Source organism: Leishmania martiniquensis, chromosome 26 (genome assembly GCF_017916325.1).
Source record: "Leishmania martiniquensis isolate LSCM1 chromosome 26, whole genome shotgun sequence".
In the NCBI taxonomy this organism is placed as follows: Eukaryota; Euglenozoa; class Kinetoplastea; order Trypanosomatida; family Trypanosomatidae; genus Leishmania; species Leishmania martiniquensis.
Genome location: NC_090161.1, coordinates 209,144 through 228,774, shown reverse-complemented (window position 1 = coordinate 228,774; position 19,631 = coordinate 209,144). Strand labels below are relative to the sequence as shown.

At 61.2% G+C, this 19,631-nt stretch overlaps 3 protein-coding genes across 3 annotated transcripts; all 3 read left to right on the top strand.

Annotated features, from left to right (window-relative positions):
- Positions 1 to 1,032: 1,032 nt before the first annotated feature.
- Positions 1,033 to 3,588, top strand: LSCM1_04079 (uncharacterized protein; the record flags this gene model as incomplete). Its single annotated transcript, XM_067321604.1, has 1 exon — positions 1,033 to 3,588. The coding sequence occupies one exon, from the start codon at positions 1,033 to 1,035 to the stop codon at positions 3,586 to 3,588; it is 2,556 nt and encodes an 851-aa protein (XP_067177835.1).
- Positions 3,589 to 8,281: 4,693 nt separating this feature from the next.
- On the top strand, positions 8,282 to 14,398 carry LSCM1_04078 (uncharacterized protein; the record flags this gene model as incomplete). The annotated part of the gene is made up of 1 exon (XM_067321603.1): positions 8,282 to 14,398. The coding sequence occupies one exon, from the start codon at positions 8,282 to 8,284 to the stop codon at positions 14,396 to 14,398; it is 6,117 nt and encodes a 2,038-aa protein (XP_067177834.1).
- Positions 14,399 to 15,362: 964 nt separating this feature from the next.
- LSCM1_04077 (uncharacterized protein) lies at positions 15,363 to 18,641 on the top strand (the record flags this gene model as incomplete). The annotated part of the gene is made up of 1 exon (XM_067321602.1): positions 15,363 to 18,641. One exon carries the CDS (start codon positions 15,363 to 15,365, stop codon positions 18,639 to 18,641), a length of 3,279 nt encoding a protein of 1,092 aa, XP_067177833.1.
- Positions 18,642 to 19,631: the final 990 nt, after the last annotated feature.

The window sequence follows — 19,631 nt, the reverse complement described above, 5'->3', positions numbered from 1 at the left end:
GAAGCAGTAATGTGCGCGTTGTTATGGCGCCTTCGCCACCCCTTCCTCCTACTCCATCCATTTATTATTGACGCTTTCTTTTCCTTCATGGCGGAATCGCGTACTCCGAGCCGAATCACACGCTCTCGGTCTCGGGTGCTTGCGAGGGCACCCCTTGGGTAGACGGGAGGGTCGTCGCCTTCCCGCTCCACCGTTCCACCTCTGTTACTCCGCCTGCCCCCCCTCCCTCTCATCTCTTTCTCTCTCGACCTCTCTCCACATTCTTTCCCTCAATAGCGCGCAGGCCAACGGAGCGAGGGCGAGTGTGTGTGTGTGCGTATATGTGGGGAGGACTCAGAGCGAAGAGTCCTTCACCGGCGCGCAGCCTGTCAGGCAAATAAGAGGATCACACCTCAGACATCACAGACAAGAAGAAGCGGGCGGGGGCCCGCGTATGGCGAAAAAAAACGAAGCTTCAGCGACCACGCATAGGATCGGCACTGGCACTTTGGGCTGCACTGCCGCCACGGACGCGGCGCGCCATTCAATCGCGAGTCTGAGCGCATTTGCTGCATCTCGAATTCCTCCCATCCGTGCGGAAGCAATTACGCGTGTGCGCGTGCCTCCCTCGGTCCAGTCCGCTGCGCCGCACGCCGCACCTGTTCTGCTCGCAGACACACAGAAAACAGCGTTGAATTGGAGGTACTCCAGCGCGGCTGACTCATCTCTCTCTCTTCGCACCTTCGCCTCCTCCATGAACGGGGTCTGCCATGGATGCGCATGATGATGCCTCCGCTCCTTCATTGTTCCCCCCCTCCACCTACCACAGTCTTACTCCCTCCTTCGAGGTGTTCGTCTTACCTCTCCAGCATCTTTCCCCGCCCTCCCACCACCTCCATAGCCTGGACGAATCGAAGCAAGCCGCCACGCACCTACACATCTGTACTCAGGGGCACACCAAGCTCCCTCCCCCTCCCCTCTCCCATTTTCTCCTCTTTGGAAGGCTCAACTTATCCGTGCACTCGACTGTCGGGCAGCTTCACGTGGCACGCCATGAATGCACACGGCTCCACCACGCAGCCCGTCACAGAGATGGCTGGCGCCCTGTACGCCGAGATGGAGAATGCCTCCCCGGCAGCGCGCAAGCTTGTGGAACGCTACATCAGCGGCGATGGCGTCATCGTCGGCTGGGGCTTCTGCCGTAATGGCGAGTTGGGCACAAATGGTCGCTACAACTTAGTGACGCCAATGATGATTGGCGGACATGACAAGCCGATTCGCATGGCCTGCGGTGGTCTCTCGTCTGTGTGGCTTGGCGTGCGCAACATCTTGATGGCCATGGGTGGCGGCATGTGGGGAGAGCTTGGCGTTGGCAATCCGCGCTTCTGTCCGCGTGTGATCGCGAACGAGGCCAACATGCCTATATGCCCTGGGCAGGTAGACGTAATTCCTTTCACGCACGACGATGTGGTCGTGGATGTGGCAGCTGGATCTGCCTTCTATGCATGCGTGTCCCTCAAGGGCAACGTCTTTACATGGGGCGCAAACAACTGCGGGCAGTGCCACCCAGATCTCAGCAACACATGCTGCGGCTACGGGCAACTGCGCGTCGTGCCAGGCGAGAAGGTGGCTGAGGTGGTGTGTTCCAACTACAGTGTGCTGGCGCGAACCATGTCGGGTGCCGTCTACGGCTGGGGCGACGTGACGCTGCTCGGCGGCCGCGACGCTGTATCGAAGAAGCTGGCCGCTGCCGACACCGAGCTGGTGCAGTCCCCGCAGTCGGAGTCCAGAGTAGTGGCACGTGTGCCGGTGCGCATCAACAGTCTCGATGGCAAGAACATTAAGCTCCTCTCTAGCGGCCCCTGGCACTACGCGGCCGTGTCGACGGATGGCTCTGTCTACACGTGGGGCATAGGCAACGGCGGTCGTCTCGGACACGGTGACCAGGATGACCACCTGCTGCCGGAGGTAGTAATGGCCATGAAGGGTAAACGTGTTATCAACGTCGCCTGTGGCTCCTTCCACAGTGTCTTTATCACTGACGACGGCAATGCCTACGCCTGCGGCGATAACCAGGGCGGTCAGTGCAGCGTAGTAGGCGAGTACTTCGTGACGGTGCCGACGAAGATGAAAGTCACGGGTGTGCGCGGGGTGATACACGCGAGCTGTGGCCGCATGCACACGACGTTACTGCTGAACAACGGTGACGTGGTCGTCTACGGAACAGGGCTGGGCCTCGGTGTCGGCACTGGCTACGGCATGCGCATGGTGCGCGGTCAGGCAATCTTGGAGAACTACACCACCCTGTGGACGAAGAGTGGACCGACGCATGGGCTCTCTCTGACAATCCCAAAGAATACAACGATGTTTGTGCTCGGTGTCCCACACCGGGGCGTGCCCGTCTCGGTCACCTCCATTGGGCTCAAGGAGGGTATCTTGTCCTGCGGCGTCGGCGCCGGCTTTACTCTGATGGTGAGCCGGCGCGGCAGCTGCTATTCCTTTGGCGTCGGAGGGTGGGGGCAGCTCGGCTTCGACACGGCACAGGCGAAGCATTTTACGCAGGACCGCGTTCCAGTGTATCCGCAGGCGACCCGCATCGGCTTCTTCTCCCGCACCATCATCACGTCCGTCGCCGCCGGCTTTTCTTTTTCCATGGCGATCACGGAGGGGGAGCGGGTCTTCGCATGGGGAAACAACAGCTTTGCCCAGTGCGGCCTCGGCGTGGATCCGACAAAGTACCAGCGCATCTCGCAACCTCGCGAGATCGTCTGGCTCTCCGACAAGGAGATTATGCAGGTATCCTGTGGTAGCTACTTCGCACTGGCTCTCAGCGCGTCTGGCCAGGTGTATAGCTGGGGAACGATCGAGTGCTGTGGTGTAGGACTGGAGCCGGACCCGAAGATTGTCCCGGCACACATGATCATGCGCAACGTCTCTGGTGAAACCCGTGGCGCCGTGCTGTCGCCGGTGCACATCGATAGTCTCAAGGGAATAATTCAAGTCGCCGCCGGCGGCTGGCACGGGATGGCCCTCAACGCCATTGGCGAGATCTACACCTGGGGCGTCGGGACCGGTGGGCGCCTAGGCACGAGCGACTGCGAGCACTACTACACCCCAGTCCGTATCGCCCACCACGCTTTCTTTACCCGCATCGGATGCGGCTGCTACACAAGCTATGGCATCGATGACAACGCCAAACTGTATGTGTGGGGGGTTAACGACAAGAGCCAGCTCGGCGTACCAGGCGGTAAAGTGGTGACGCCGACACCGGTGCTGGAGAATGTGCGGGAGGCGTGCCTCGGCAAGTACTTTTCGCTGGTGCTCACCCACAACAATACGTTCCACCTCTCCGGTGTGATGGAGTTCGACGCTGCCTTGTACGCGAGTGCGTCCTTCGACGACGCCCACAGCTTGCCGGAAAAACTGAAACCGGAGAGCATTCGGGCGGAAAACTTACGTGGGCTGAAGCTGTTTGGCGGCCTGGAGCACGTAATCGTGCTACTCGAGAAGGACCCCATTCCAGCCTCTGTGGTCACGGAGACAATAGCGAAAATGCGGGAGCAGCCCGAGCCACTGGTGCGCAAGTACGCCGCGCGGGAGAAAGGTTGAGGTCAAAATGTGCACGCGCGACCGCCCAAGGGCCGCCGGCGTATGTATGTGAACGTGGATAAGAGAGGGACATTGACCGAGAGTGAGTTCAGCGCGACCACCTCCGCCTATGAGGTTTCCAAGGCGCGGCGCCTTGCATGTGGGACGCCGCCTCTTCCTCTCATCGCCCGTCAGCGTGCGTATGCATCGCGCGCGACGCGAAGGGGTGCCGGGCAGGTGAACAAACGTGCGTCATCATCTCACACGCTCTTTTACTCGTCTGTCGAAGTCGGCTGATGTGTTCTCTCTCTCTTTTCTATCCCGAGCCCCGCTGCCCACCTTGTGCATCTTTATCTGCCTCGCGCCTTTCTCCGACACGCGCGCATGCGTCTGTATGCGTGACTGTGCTGCGAATGACTCGTGCTTTCTGTGGTTCTATTCCTTCTCCCCTTTTTCATTGGCGCTGCCGCGCTCAATTCCCACCCTCGTGTCGCCCTTCATTAGCATCGTTTCCTGTCTTTGTACGTCTCTTCATCTCCCCTCTTCCCTGAATGGGTGGCACTTTACCCCCACACTTTTGCCAGATGGCCGTCAGGCGATTCACTTCCACACTTATCCCTCTCTGCTGCTGCTCGTTCGGCGAGTGCGTCAGCAACTCTGTGGACTTGTCGCCGTCCCTTCTGTTTGCTTCTCACCCTCCTTTTTTTTCCTCCGTCCGTTGCTGATGGCGGCCCCTCGCTGAGGACAGGAGGACGCCACCTCGGCACGCGGCATCTCAGGTGCCCAGCGCCTCACTCTCTGTGCGGGGACGCCAGGCAGCGCCCACTGCCCCCTGCCAGATGCCGAGCCGCCTCTGGTAGCGACAGCAGCACCGAGCACCGGCGTTGCGTCGGCGCGGCCTGCGAGGCGGGTGGTGGGTGGGTGGGTGGGTAGAGCATGAGACGGTGGAGGGAGGGGTAGGTCCGTGCTCGGGTGACTGAAGGGAGGGGTGGTGGTGCTCGAATGCGCGCCTTGTGCGGCTGCTTCGCCGCACGCGGTGTGGGCCTCCCCCTTCCCCTATCGGGTGGGTGTGGCGTGGCGCTGAACTCGCGCATCTTCTCTTCTCTGATGGCAGAGGGCGGAGGTGCTCGAAAGGTAAAACACCTCACCGGTGATTCTGTGAAGCCTAGAGCACTTGTGTGGCTTCTACACCCCTCTCCCTCCCTCTCTGGTGTGCTCTCGTGTACGCTGCGCTTTCCCGTGCTCTGCGTTGCCCTCCCTCTGCGCGCCTGGGTGTTGGAAGGCCCTGCTGCCGGCAAGTGAACGGAGAGGATGTTGGTGAGTCCACACGCATGGTGCGGTGCGCAGGGGAGGCGTAGAGCCGAGAAGAGAAAGAAGAGCGGTACTACCAGCGAAAAAAGACGTATAGTGGGAAAGGGGGCGATACACGAAAGAAAAAAATAAGTGTGCCACACTTGGTGTGCAGATGTCTGTCATTTCTCCCCCCATGGCCATATATGGTCATGCGCCGAAGTGTCAGACATGCCCGCCCACACACATACACACACATATGGAGTTTTTTTGTCGATTGCTCCCCGCCATTCCCCCTCTTTCGCTCTTTTCGTGCAGTGTGCATGTGGCGTAGGGGACAAATACCCCTCCCTACCTCCCCCTCTTTACCTCACCTTTTCGTTGGCAGCGTTCGTTTCTTCATGCCGTTGCTATTTCTTTTTTTTCCTTGTTCGCTGACTGTTACCCTCTTTCTCTCTCTGCTGTTTGTGTATCTTTGCTGCTATGCGTGCATATGTATGTGTCTGTATATGTGCGGGCGCATATGTGTATATGTGTTTGTGCCTGGGCATGAGGGCGGGTGCGGGTTGGAGTTGAGACCCCCGTCCCGTTTCTCTTTCGCTTCTTTCTTCCTCTCGCATTACTAACAACGTAAACCCCCCTCTTTTCCCCATTGCTATCCCTTCCCTCCCTTCCCCATCATCTTCCTTCCAGCGGGCGCCTGGGGCGCACGACAGCGCACGCGCACCCTGCCACGACCGTCCGTGGGATCGTTTTTCACCATCCTCACGTTTTCTCCTCCCCCTTTTTCTCTTTCCACGTATGCGCGTACAGACACGTACAGGCGAGTCCCTCGCTCGATCTCGTGGTGAGTGAAACGGAAGGACTCGGGGCGCAAAGAGGAAGTGTGGAAGATGTGTCCTCACCTATGCGTAGCCGCAGCGGACTCGCCCGTCCCTAACTCATTCAGAAAAGAACGCGGTGGCGTAAAGATCAGCGAGACAACTCACTGCCTGTCGAGCCTCCGCCTCCCCTGCGCCTACGCGTATGTGAAAAGCAGAGGCGAGGACACACCTACACACAAGCGCGCGCACGAATGTACATGTATATGTATATATGTCCATGCGTACACGGCCACTGTCAGTGCGAATGGTTATGGAGTGGCCTATGGAACTGAGTGCAACTGCGAAATAGGCGTTGACGCGCACGCGGGGTAAGGTGAGAGGGAGAGACATGAGTGCTTCTCTTTTGATGCTAGCCCATCCTTCTCCGATGCACACCACCCTGTGGACGTCGCCCGTGGCGAAGGAAGCGTACTGCGCTACCCGGCCGCTCATCTCGGCGCTTTTCTGTGCCTGCGCATCTCCCTCGTCGCGGGCCATCTGCCCGCCAGAAGCAACCGAGCAGCACGCAAAGGAGGGAGAGAGCGACAGCAGCGTCGCTTCGTGTCCCACAGAAAGGGAGATGCTTGCGTAGCGTGACGTAGCGCAGAAACGCTTTCTCTTCTTCCACCTGCCTTCCTGGATGAATGTGCGATCCTTGACCTTCCGTTATACCCCATTTTCCTCCCTCTACACCATCTTCTGTGCCTTCTCTACGTGTCACTCACGCACTGCGTGTGCCTCTCACGCCCCTCCCCCTCCACCTGCCCTCGCACAAAAGCCCCCCTTCCCTTTTTTTGTTCCATCCACCCGACATACAGCCAAAGGACAGAGCCATCGACGAAACACTCACACACAAACACACACACATATATATATTTATATATAAATATTTATATATATACACGCAGAAGAAAAAAAGGAGGCGAACAAACCGAAAGAAACAACGAAACGACGACTGCCGACGGCCCGCATCTGCGTCGCTTCCATCTCCCCCTCTTTTGCCCCTCCCCCCTTCTCTTTCTCTCTTACTCCATACGCTGACGTAGAGAGAAAGAGAAGGGGCACAGAAAAAAAGAAGGGTGAGGTGGGCGCGTTTGGGGACTTCCTCGTGGATTGGCTCGCCCATGCTGTCTTTGTCTTTCTCTGTTCCTCTCTCCTGAAGCCTTTTTCCCTTCTCGTCATTCACTGGCGCTCTCTTTTGCTCTTATTCCTCCTTTCCCCCCTCCTGAACCCGTTTCGCACCACCGTCGCTTCAAGTCGACATCTGATTTGCCCTCGTGCGCATCCCTCGCCGTCACCGACACCGCCTCTCGCCGCGTACACCGCTGTGTCTTCGTTCCTCTGTTTTCTCTTCTTCGCTCTTTTGTGTCGTACCCTTGTCCGAGTCCATTGCCCCGTTTATTATCAGTGGTTGTCTCACTTCCCTCCTCCTCCTCCACATTTTTCTGTGGCGTATGTATCTGCACGGTTGTTGTGCGCGACTGTCACGCTGAATTGCACCCTGCTCCCCTTCGAGGACCCTTTTGTCCACCCTCTCTTTCTCCATCTTCCCCTTTCTCTCTCTCTCTTTGCCGCGTTGGCCTCCACACCTGTGCGTTTCTGCTTCGTTCCGCCTCTCTCCCCCTTCACTCCTCTGCTTCTTTCTTTTTCTCTTTTTTCTTCTGCGTCATCTTTCTCTCACACGCACACATACACAGACAGACACCAGCACACGTGCACCGGCGTCTCCGCCACCGTCTTATTTTGTGTGCATCGCATTCCCCATCTCTTGCGCTCTCTCGCTTTTTGTTTCGCGTCGTGCGTGCGTTCGTCAACCACACGCGCCTTTTCGTCTCGCTCTCCCCCCCCTCTCTATCTCCCTCACCCTCGCACGCTCTCTCGTCTTCTGTGGGTGTGCCCGTCTGTGTGCGCGTGTCGTTGGGTGTGTCGGTGGCTCCCTTCTGCCGCCGCCTCACCCGTTTTTTAGCCTTTTCGTTTTATACCGCCTTTTTTCGGCTGCTTTGTGTGCGTCAGTCGTCTTATGATCGCCGCTTTTGCCTTTCGCTTCTTGGACTTCCACGCGCTGAGCAACGTCGATCACTTCATTCTTCCCTCGTCGCACTACTCGTGCGCGCTGGGGTGTCTTTGCGTCGTCTGTGCAGAGGGGAGAAGAGAGAAAGCGAGGGGGCGGGGGCGCATCATCATCCACTGTTGTGGCGCCGGACTTTTTCTCGCGTGTGTGTGCGCGCGGGTGGGCCATTCGTGTATATATATCTCGTTTCGTTCTCTGTGCTGTGTGTCGGCGCAGGAGTGGTCTCTCTCTGAATGGGCGTTAGGTGAACCCCCTTTGTGCGTCTTCACCGACAGTTAAACTCATCAAGACCCATCCCCCCGCCTCAGCAGTTGCATCGAGCGAGCGCTGAACGACCTGCCGCCTCTTTTCTCGTCGTTTGTATTTCTTCTCGGCCCCATCTCGTCTCCGCGTGGCTCTGCGCCGGCCCTCTCCCTCGGACATCCTCCACTGTTGAGCCGCTGTGTGACTCGCGATTGACATTGCAGCGCGAGCTCGTACGTGCAGGCCTATGGTAGACTCCGTGCACGGCGGCGGCGCAGGCGCCGCTTTCCCCGCCACCTCCTCCGCGGGTGGTGGTGGCGCTGGGGTGGCACGCTTCACCAGCGTCGTCCCTCCGCACGTGAGCGAGGCTGGGGCTTCGCTGCCAGCCCTCATGGACTCTTTGTCGCGCCTGGAGGCGCTGTTTCGTGCCAGCGGGGAGGCTCTCTCCGCTACAGTGGCGCACTCTGCGTCAGATTCAAACACCGGGCATGCATCCAGCAGAGATGCTGACGATCGCACACTATTTTTGGAACCAGAGACGGCCGCTTCGCAGGTATTCTCGACGCTAGACGCTCTCGCCACGGCTGCTGTGCGCTGTGATGCCGAGGTGGGCCATCAGCTGTCTATTCTGCGGCGCGGCGTCTCTTCCCTCGCGCAAGAGCTGAGTACTCTCTCTGACCGCTACCCGAGTGTGAATGCGAAGGGAAGCTGGACTGGCACGACCGGCGGAGCCGGCGCAACTGCGTCGCAGCCCGCTGCGACTCAGCGCACCCCACAGATCATGGCGTCATCAGCGTCTGCGCCAACTGGAGGCACCACGGGCGGCAGTGCTCCAGTCCCTCGAGGCTCTTGTAGCGACACCTCGCCAGGTGATCGGGCGCCGGCCTCCTCGCCAACAGCTCACCGCTCATCCATCGCCACTCCAACTACAACCCCTCAGCAGCTACCGGCCGATTCCTTTGCCAGTCGCTCCCTCGCCAGTGATGCAGGTGTGCCTATACTGGGCCTCACTCTGCCCGCTGCCTCATCGCCTGTGGCCAGGCCGCCCGCTTTAGCCAGCTCTTCCCGTCCAGTTAGCGTTGCTAGCCCGCCTCTCCGCGCGTCGGCATCTCCCAACCGAACAGCACCTCTGACCATCTCCCCGGCGTCGCCACCACTAGGCTTCTCGCTCGTTGACAGACCAGGGCTGCAGCTTCCCGCAGCGCAGTTACTCCACGCGGCTTGCACGGAGAACGTGAAGAAGTACTTGGGCCACTGTGTGGAGTGGCCGCCGCGACCGCGTGAGCCGCGGCGAGCGCGGCCACGCCAGGGCGTGTGCGGCGGCCGAGCATGGAAGCGGGAGGACTCGAGCGACGGTGGCCATGTCGATAGTGCGGCTTCCCGGCTTAAGAACTCTGATGGCCAAACAGCGCGCATTCACGTTGGCAGCGATAGCGCTCATCGGCGCAGCGAGACGGACGAGTTTCTGCGGAGGCTCACGGAGGAGTCACCGTATGAATTGTCAGCAATGTGCTCACGACCGCTTCACTCACGCGGCAGCCCAGAGGCGAGCTCCGTTCGTAGCGGCTGTAATAGTAACAGTGGTAGCTACGGTAGTGGTGGCGACTACGACCTGCGCTTCGAGGAGGAGGAACAGCAGCAGCTTCGGCAGCTGCCCGCTTCCGCGGCTGCCGACCGCAGAGCTTCTTCCAAGGCGGCGATCACCGGAAGCGGCAAGCGTCACCGAAGCCATGGGTCTCTTCAGACGACACCGACGCGTCATACGCCTCGTCGGCGCACTCGCAGTACAAAAACGGACGGTGCCGGCGGACAGCCGCAACAAGTGTCGCGCCGCCGAGGTCGGCCAACGCTACAGGAATCTGTCGACGCCCTGGTGCTGGGGCAGCTGCGGGCCGACGGCATTGCCCTTCCTGCATCGATGGAGGCGGAGCTGTGCGGTTTCCGGGAGGTCGACGTGGACGCGGCGCCAAAGAGTGCCTTAGTGGCCACAGAGACTGCCGCAGCCCATGAGTGTCCAGTGCCCGCGGCGAGGGGAGCAAAGCTTCTTTGTGACGGCTCCCTAGGTAAACTCAGCGACAATGCCGCCGTCGACGCCGAGGCCGACTTTGCCGTGGTTCTGCAAGAGGTGCGCGCGCTCGTGCGATATGGTGAACACGGCAGTGAGTGCAGCCGCGCCGCAACTCTGCAAGCCACGGAAGCGACGCGGGAGCTCTCTGCTAGTATGGACAACCCCCGCTATGAGCTCTCGCGAGTTTCTGCGCAGCTTTCCAGACGCCTACCAACAACTTCGGCGTGGTTGGCGCAGATCCACGACTTCTGCGTCCTTCTTGAGGACTTGGCCACTACTGCTGCTGCGGAAGACGCGGACGGGACAGCCTCCGCAGAAGAGGACCGGCAGGGGGGCGCGAAGACAGGTCACACGGAGCGCTCGCCAACCCCGGCAACGTCCCTCACTCGCGAGCGGGTGTCCGCCGCACCGAAGGCGTTTTCCTTCTACTCTTCTGCACCTTCCTCCCTCAACCGCTCGTCGTCCGACGCGGCGGCGGCGGCTAGCGCCAACGACTTCTCCACTGTGGCTGATGAGCTCTTTTCGTCCGTAGAGGAAGTGGAGGGCACCGATGGTGGCGAAAGCGGCGATGGCCGGCGCCGTCGCACGGAAGTGACCCCTGCAACGCCTATGCTGGCAACCGGGGCTGCGGCCATCGAGGCCGCCCCAGTTTCGCTCATGACATCGCTGGAGCACTCGGTGTCCATCGCGCAGCCGTCTTTGCACAGCAGCCAGAGCAGCAGTGCGGCTCCTTCCTCCTTTCGCGACACTTCTAGGTCCGCAGAGCCGCATCGAGAGGACGGGGAGGTGGAGGGGGGTGAGCCCTCGGCTTCAGGCGAGACAAACTGGGGTATGCAAGCCGCGGTTGCTCTTAAAGACGTGTGGCTGGGCGGCTTTGACATTCCATGGGTACGCGTGGAGGGCAGCGGCACCACCGCTGCGCACGCGGCGACCACGACTAGAGGAGTGATGCCCAACAGCGGCAGCGCCGCCTTGGCGCCGGCGTCCTCATTGTTGTCACTCACTCAAAATCACTCATCCTCACGACCGCAGCGCGCCCTTAGCCCCGGCTCACGCGCGCTGGCTGAGCGGAAGTGTGGCGCTCACGAAGCGCAGCAGCACTGGCAACAAACGCTTCGACAGCGGCAAGAGGCGCTGCTACGTCGAAGCTGCGTGCGAGTGCGTGCAGACACACCGGAGCCGTCAGTGGAGAGCTCTTTGCCGAGCGCCGGTGCTGCTGCGGCGCCAGCCACGGACGATGCGGCATCCCCACGGGCGTGGACACAGGGCACTAGGGGGGGCGAGGTGGCACCGGTGATGGACCACAAAGCCGCCGCCACGCACCTGCGCGCACTTTGCGCACTCCTCCAAACGGATCTGATTATCATCAGCACGCTGCAAGAGCTCTCAACGCTCGTGCACACCACGTCTCTGTCACTGCCTGATGGCACCACAGCTCGTGACGGCAAGGCTGCACTGCCACCAAACTCGACGTTGAGCTTCTTTGCGGCTGCCACGCGCCTGTTGGTTTCTCTCCAGCAGCACCGCAAGATGCAGTCCCGCTATGCACAGGAGGCCAGCGTATCGCAGGACGTCGGTGACCCGCCGGCGTTCAGCAGCTCGTCTGCGTACTCGCTGGATTCCGTTTCGGATTCGCTTACCCAGTATGGTGACAGCGGTGGCGCGGCAACGGATGGCGGCGGCACTGGCGCTGCTCCACTGATACTGTCAGTGCTTCATCCTATGAGTGCGCTGGGCTACACCCCGATGCTAGGGAGCATGCCGTCAACAGCAGTGGATGGGCTTCTGAGGGGTGACGCTAACGGCGCCGGCGACACCCTCAGCCCTCAAGAGCATCTGGCACGCTACATTGTGGCCGTGGCGCCGTACCTCCTCGCATGGCAGGCAGGGGTTGCTGATGCCGCCAACTCCAACGGCGCGTCACAGCAGGAGGTGTTTCGCCATCACGGCTCCTTCAGTCCTGCCGGCGGGGAGTGCATTTTACGACTGGCACCCGCATCTCGTGCCGCGTCTCTCTCCAGACTACCGCTTTCCGTCTGGGTATACCTAGAGGCTCTCACAACAACGCTACTGGAGGAGGCTCGCAAGCTGAATAGCATGTATGAGCTCTACGTGCTTCTGGTATCGGAGGCGACGCTTCAGAGCCGTCGTAGCAGTGCAGCAAAGACTGCGTGTGCGGCCGATGCTGAATCGGTGATTTCCACCTCCTTCTCGCTGGCACCTGTGTGGCACGGCGGCACCGACGAGACGCTCATGTCTTATGTTCGCCGTCGAGGTCGTGCCGCATCCATTGCCCATGGCACTGGCGTTTTGGGTATGGCTGTGCCGCTGGACAACGGCCTTGAGAAATACGTGACGCCCGTCAGCGCCTACCTGTTGAACTCGTTCGACCAGCTGGAGGGGCGTCAGCTGCTGCAGAGTGTGTTTCAGGAGGTGCAGCTCAGCGATGTGGTAGCCCGCGCTCGGGCGCGGCGGGAGCAGCTGCTGAGTTCCTCTTCTCCTGGCCAACGCCGATCGCCTGGTGCCCCAAGTGCAAACGAAGAGGAGGGGCTTGACAGCTTCGCCTTGCCACCAGGAACGCTGTCGTCTGCTGCACTGCGCAGCGCAGCAAGTGGGCGGTCGAGCGTGCGAGGCGCGGAGCAGCGGGCATCTTCTGGGCGTGGCGGCGGTGGCGGTGAGAGCTACGGCGATCAGGCAGCAGAGCAGCAACGGCGAGGTGACAACGACGGTGATACCACGCGGCAGCGCCGTGGACGCGCCACCACTCGGCGCCTCATTAGCCTCTCGGGCCCAGGCCAAACCCGCCACGCCATCATCGAGGGCTTCGTTCGCTATCTCACGGGAGGCGATCGACGCCGCAGTGGCGCCACTAGCGGCGGCGGCGACAGCCCCTCTCCCGCCGCCGATCAGCGATCTGCGGCCGAAAGCGGCCGCTCGCCGTCACAGCAGCGCTCCTCCTCCCATCCCACCTCGCACCATCACAGTGGGCTGACGCTAGATGTGCCACACACATCGTCGCTGCTGCAGGAGATGGACGTGCGACTCGAGGCGGGGGCATCGAATGCGAGGCTCATTTGCTCCGTAGAGCGACTGCTTCAGAGTGGCTCCCTGGTCGATGCGCTTACCGCTGGCAAGCTCCTTCCTCATAGGCAGGCGGAGCTGTCGACACGGCACTACTTCAGCGCGCGTGCCGCCACCTTTACAACGCGGCACACACTGCCATCGTGCTCTGCCGCCTGTGTGTCGGTGGTGCAGTGCCGCTGGCAGCCCGTGTTTCAGTCCACAATGTGCTTCTGCCCTGTGACGCGCCGCCGCTGCCTTGACCCGCTCGTCTGTGGCGCGTTGATTACCTGCGCCACGTTGCCTCCGCAGGAGATTATCCACTCCGCCCCGGACGCGTCGCAGTCGTCCTCGCCGACGCACGGTGCCTCTGGAGGGCCGGCGGAGGCGGTGGTGGCGACCTCCGCAGCGGGTGCGGGTGCCACCACAAGTGCGACTCGCCAGCTCCCCAACACGATTCGAGCGCTGCGCAGCCGGTTCGAGCGGAGCACGGAGACTTCTCGATCAGCGCAGCCGCGACAAGCTCAGGCATCGTCGCTACGCTCGGATCTGCCGCCGCCGCCGAGCTCAGCTGTCTCCCTCAGCACCCCCTCCGCGGGCGCAAACTTATCGGGGTCGCCGCTCCCGCAGCAACAGCAACCGCAAAATCTGCGGCTGCAGCAGTCGCGCCCACCAGTGCTGCCGCCTTTGCAAGCCTCGCACTCGGACCCGATCCGCATCATTTCGGTCTCTTCCCTCTTTCCAGCCGTTCTTCTTCGCGGGCCGTCAATGGCGCCGGATCCCGTGACGATTTCACGGATCATGACGCGTGCCGTGACCGCTCTCTACGCCGATTCCTCCGTGCTCGTCAGCGACGGGGAAGGAGAGCGGGAGAGGGAAGGCCCTGCCGGCATCGGCGCCGCAGCGACGGCAGCAGCTGCACCTGTGGCGCCGCTTAGCAGTGACGGCTTTCACGCTTCTCGCGGTGTGACGGTGCCTCTTGAGCTGCCACCCGTGACGCGCAACCTCCTTGCCTCGCCCGACAGGTCTTATTCGTCGTTGCTGAACCCGCCGACGCTGCTAGAGTGCGGGCACGTCGTCTCTCACAGGACGTACCTCGACTTGCGCACCACGGCGCGTCGGACAAATCGAAGCACGGCTGCCGTCACCGCGGGCATCACGACTGTGGTGTGCTGCCCCTACTGTAGCAAGGTGACGGCAGTGAAGGACGCGCTAACCCTTTCCTACCTTTACTGAGTTTCCCACGAGATGGTGTCGGCGCAGCCCACCTCCACGTTCGTCTGGACTTCTTTGGCTCCTATACTGCACCGCTACACAGGCATGGCAGAGCCCGAAATCGCGGGAGGAGAGGCACGCAAGCAGACAACGAGAGGAATAGCTTTCTAAGGGGTTAGCGCAAGACCGAAGGCAGTGACGCCTCATCATATAGGCTGTGCAGGTAAGGGGAAAAGGGAGAGGTGGTTTAGAGAAAGGCCAGTACAGGGTCACAAATTTCTGGGTTAGTGCGAGGGTCTTCTGCATACGTGTCGCCGCCGCTCCCTCGTCCCTGTAGCTGACCTTGCCTGTGCTTCTGTCTCTTCCTCAACTCCTCCCTCCGGTGCGCCGCTACAACTGATTCCCGAGTCTCCCCCGTAGAGCCTGGAAGGTGCCGCTTCAGATTTTGGTGCTGTCTTCCGTATTAGTCCACGCCAATACACACACACACACACACAAATCAGACGCAAGCTCAAGCGTACGCACAATTGCTCTGCTGCAGGTGACTTCAGCGAGGCTGCTGCTGCTGCTGCTGCTGCTGCTAGCCAGCGGGGCAAGTGTGCGCACCGGCGTATAGCCCGAGGCAAAGGCAAGATGCCCTCGTCACTACGCTGAATTTCAGGCCGACGGGTACCCACAAAAAAGCCTGCGAGGGCGACCCATGTTCTTCCCTCTCTCTTCCTCTTGCTTTCCTTTCACGATTCCGTGTCGTGCACGCAGCCGCCCACTGACGTGACATGTGCTACTACTCTTTGTTGACAAGAGCCGTCTATGCCCCCACACTCTGTCTCTCGCCCACGCTAGCTCCCTCTCAGCTGCGCTCCTCGCGGACACGCAACGCCATACAGGAGCCACGAGAACAGCCGTGTTGTCGACGTTTGATGTCCTCCTTCTGGCGCCACTCACAAGAGAAGATTGCACCACTCGTTCCCCGCCCCGCGTGGGTATGCCCCATGGTGGCCTCTGGAAGGCCCGTTACAGCGCCTCCCAGGAGGGGTGGTCCGCCGTAGAAAAGGTGGCGCAGTTCAGCCAGGCGGTCGGCCGCGTCAGCGGGGGCCGTGGCAGTGCCATCTTGATTTCGTTGGTGGACAACAGGGGGCAGCTGATCGATACGTCGTCACTCGAGCGTTCGGGTACCACTGGCACCAAAGGCACCAACCTGAACCATGGCTCCACCCACTCGCACCGGAGCGGCGACTCCTCTACCCAGCGGGCACCGCATCTGGGCAATGCCGGCTATGGCGCTGGTCACCACGTCACCGGAAGTACACGTGACTCACCATCGACGCGTATGCAGCTTGGCGCCGCACACAGCAGCACTCAGCCGAAGATCCCCCCAGCTCTCGGTGTGTTGCTCACCACCTCGCATGTGTTTCGCAGTCCGCAGGACACGGCCAGCGCCTCCGTGTGCTTCCTCGATCAGCCCATGATAGGCACGACCGCTCTCATAGGTCGAGAACCGAAGCCGGTTCGTGTCGGTCTCTGCAGCGCGCTGGGGTTCGTGTCGTCTGTTGCCGCACCGAAGAAGGAACGCGAGGGTGACATCGACGACTCCGGCGCTGCTGCACGTGCTTGCTGCTCGCGACTCGACGATGAGCCAGACTACCTTCTCTACGCCGCTGCAGCCGCTGACTTGTCTGAGGAGGACGAGGCGGAGAAGATCGGGTTCACGTTGACGTACTGCGAAGCCTTCCCCACGTGCGGCGACACAGCCAACCCAACAGAGCTGCCGCCACCGCTGAACCCATCGCAGTCGTCAGGCAGTCGCTGGAACAGAGCGGATAGTCTCGCGCCAAGTCATTTGGGCAGCGAGCCTCACCATGGAGGAGGGGCAGAAATGGGCAAGGAAGCGGCTAGGATGCGGGAGCGGCCCTTCGAGTGCGCGCGGACTCAGCAACGGGGAGAGGGCGGCGCCATACCGGATGCTTCTCACGCCGCTGGCGGTCGTCGGCTGAACCAGGCCGGCAATGATGTCGCGAGCAGGAATGCCAATGGCACTCAAGACAGTCTCTTTCAGGTCCAGCCACTCCCCATCCCTCTCTTGCTCTCGCGGATTCCCGAGATTAAGGTCGGGGACGTGCACGTGATGATCACGCACGTAAATGACGGGCGGCGGGCGTACCGCGTGCAGCAGGTCGCCGACGTCTTCGCGGACTACTGTACCTACGAGTCGACCAGGTTTGGAGGGGTGACATGCAGTGGCGGCCCCGTCTTCAATGTGCAAGGCGACTTCATTGGGGTGCAACACGAGCGCGACGGCCAGAGCCTTTGCCTGCGCATGAGGTCCATCGTGCGAAACTTGTTTGACTCGGACCTGCTCGGCATGTGCCACTCTCCCATATCGGAGGAGACGGTTAAGAAGCGAGCGCTACTTGCGCGCCCTGACGACACTGCATCCTCTGTGATGACCATCCCACGCCCACCAGGAGTTTTCAGGCGGAAGAGTGGGCAGACGCTCCCAAAACACAGTCACTCCGCGTCTCTGCACTGCGCTGGCGTCGCGACGGCCGGTGACATCGCCGACGGAGGGGATCGTGGCTCGCTGAGTAGCCGCCTGCCGGCACTATCGCCCGGCTCGCAACGTCTGGCGCTTTCCCGAACTGAGGGCTGCCTCGCCGCGGACACCCCTTGCACGGCTTCAGCTCACCCATTGGCTACTACATCCCGTTTAGACAGTCGACGTACGCTTCGCCATATGTCCAGCGACCACAGCGACGGCGCTCCCTGCAAGAGCACCCGCCCTGCCAAGGAGCTCTCCACTCCAGCCAACGCCGCCGCTGCGGCAGTGCTTCCCCTCTCGCCGCCCTCCAAGCCCCTTGCACACGGTGCGCCAGGTTTCGAAGAGGTCTTCGCAGAATTCTTTGATGGAGCGGAAAGTCTTCCGCACATACTGTACGCCTTTTCCCACAGTCTTCCGCTCGTGAAGATCACGCTAGAGAGCCTGGCGCAGCTCAAGTACAGGGATGAGCTGGAGCACATGGCTGCCATCGGCGGCGTAGGCGCCATCCTCGAGGCCATCGACATGTATCCGCAAGAGGAGCAGGTTGTCGCGAGCGCCCTGGCGGCTCTGTGTCGCATCTGCCTGTACGAGCACAACTTGGCCATGTTCCTGCATCTCGACGGCGTAGCGACAGTGATGGAGATTATGAAGGAGTACGTACATCAGCAGACAGTGCTACAGTGGGGGGTTTACGCGCTGCTCTGTGCCACTGACGTGTCGTGCCCGTCCGCGGCGGCATCCGCGGTGGCCATGGTACACAGCAGTGCCCCTCAGCTGCTGGTAAACGTCCTCCGCGTCCACGGCACCGTCAAGCGCGAGGCAGCTGCTCGGCGATCGCAGAACAACTGCCTCGTCCGCTGGACCTGCGACCTCATTGCGAACCTCCTCATGGCCACTTCACGTACCACCACACTGTTCTTGGTGGACGACTTCCTTACGCTTCTGCTGCAGCTCAGCCGCGACAACGGCGGCGATGCATTTCTCATGGAGGGGTTCGCGCACGTCTTTTGCGCCTTTGTGCAGTGCTTCTCTGCAACAGAGGCGCCGCCGCCTCCAAACATGCTGCAGGTGACGTCCACGCCCCTTTTCAAGAGGTACCCAGGCACGCGGTCTCCCGAAACGCCACCAGCGTTGCCGTTCCGAGAGCGAAGGGGAGACGGAAAGGCTGGCACCCCCAGCAATGCGGCTTCCTCCGAAGACGGTGGCCACGCCCGTCGCGGTGGTGGTGGGCATCTCACTCGGTTGTCGCCTCCTTCGCCCAACACTATCTCGGCTGACCCCCACGAGGTCAGCTTTTTCTTCCTGTGCGACGCCGTGCGGCGTGACACAGATGGGTGCCTTGTGCGCGCGGTCATGGACGTCTGCAAGGCTGCGCTGGACCCGAAGAGCAGCCTCACAGCGCACCGCGGGCGGCCGGAGGTGGTGCTGATGCGCTGCCTTGAGACACTCCGTGTGTTGCTCACATGGGGGCTATTACCGCTTCCTCGCGGCGCAGCGATGTCACCGGCCATCGAAGGCCGCGACCTTGTCGATCCTCGCTCTCCGCTAGTGACTCCAAGGACACACTTCTCAGCCCCATCACTGCCGTCGCCGTTGCCCTCTTTCTGTGAGAACACAGCCGACTTGTTGGCCATCTGCAAGCGCGTGCGACACGAGCTAAATTCCTCTAGTGAACTTGTGGCGAAGGCGGAGGCTGTCGAGCGACTGCTTCTGTGCTACAGCTGACACCGAGGATTTTCTGTGCTCGTGCTCAGACTGCCGGGGCAGTGGCACCACTGCTGGTGGTGGTGCGGCGTGTTGTATACCACGGTGAGGTGGCACGTCTCTGAGGAGGAAAGCCACGTGGCGCGCGTACGTTTCCGGTGCGCGTGCCCATCTTCACCTCTTTCTCTGGCGCTGGGCTCCTCTCCTGTCTTTTTCCCATCCCCTTTCCCACTGGCATATTCGATGTTCATTACCCTTTATGAGGAGGGCGCCGGGCACACATCAGTGAAGGCAGCGGGCGGGTGGAGGGGGCTGTACGGATGGGTTCGCGGCTCAGCGGGAGGCGGAAGCGGCGCTCTCGCGCCACTTCCCTCCCCTCCCCTTCTTCCCGCTGTTGGGATTCCTCCTCTGTCTGTCTCGCCCTCTGCCCCGTTTTTGTTATTTCCCTTTGTTCAATCCGCCGCGCGGCTGCTGTCGCTGTGGATAGCGCAGTGCCATGTGGACGTGCCAAACAAATAGAGAAGTGGCGACCGCAGTCACGCCAGCCTCCATGCGGCGGCACCGTTGAACCTATGCGAAGGGGGCGTGCCATGGCCGCCTCTGCTTCCTCCTCATCGCTACTCCCCCCACTTTCACCGTTCTCTCTTCCCGTTTCACGTGTTGCACCCAGCGCCGGTCATTTTGGCGAGACCGGCGGAGGGCGTCCTGCGGGATGAGGTGCGGCGGCTGGGGCCGCAGCAGGAAATGTGCATGCGTTCGACTGCTAGTTTACCGTGGCGGTGGCGCGCAATGGCTCCCTCAAGCTGTGCACTGGTGGAGCGGGAAAGGTGTTGGCGAGAGCTGAAGCTCGGTGGCACCGTCTTTATGCCTGAGCGAACTCTGCGAGTCGCACTCACACGGCGCGCTGCCGCATTGATGCATCAGGGCGAAGCGAGCGAAAAAAAAATGCCGTTTTGTTTAGCGTTTTCACTTCCCTTGACTCTCTCCTTCCCTTTTTTATGCATCTCGACG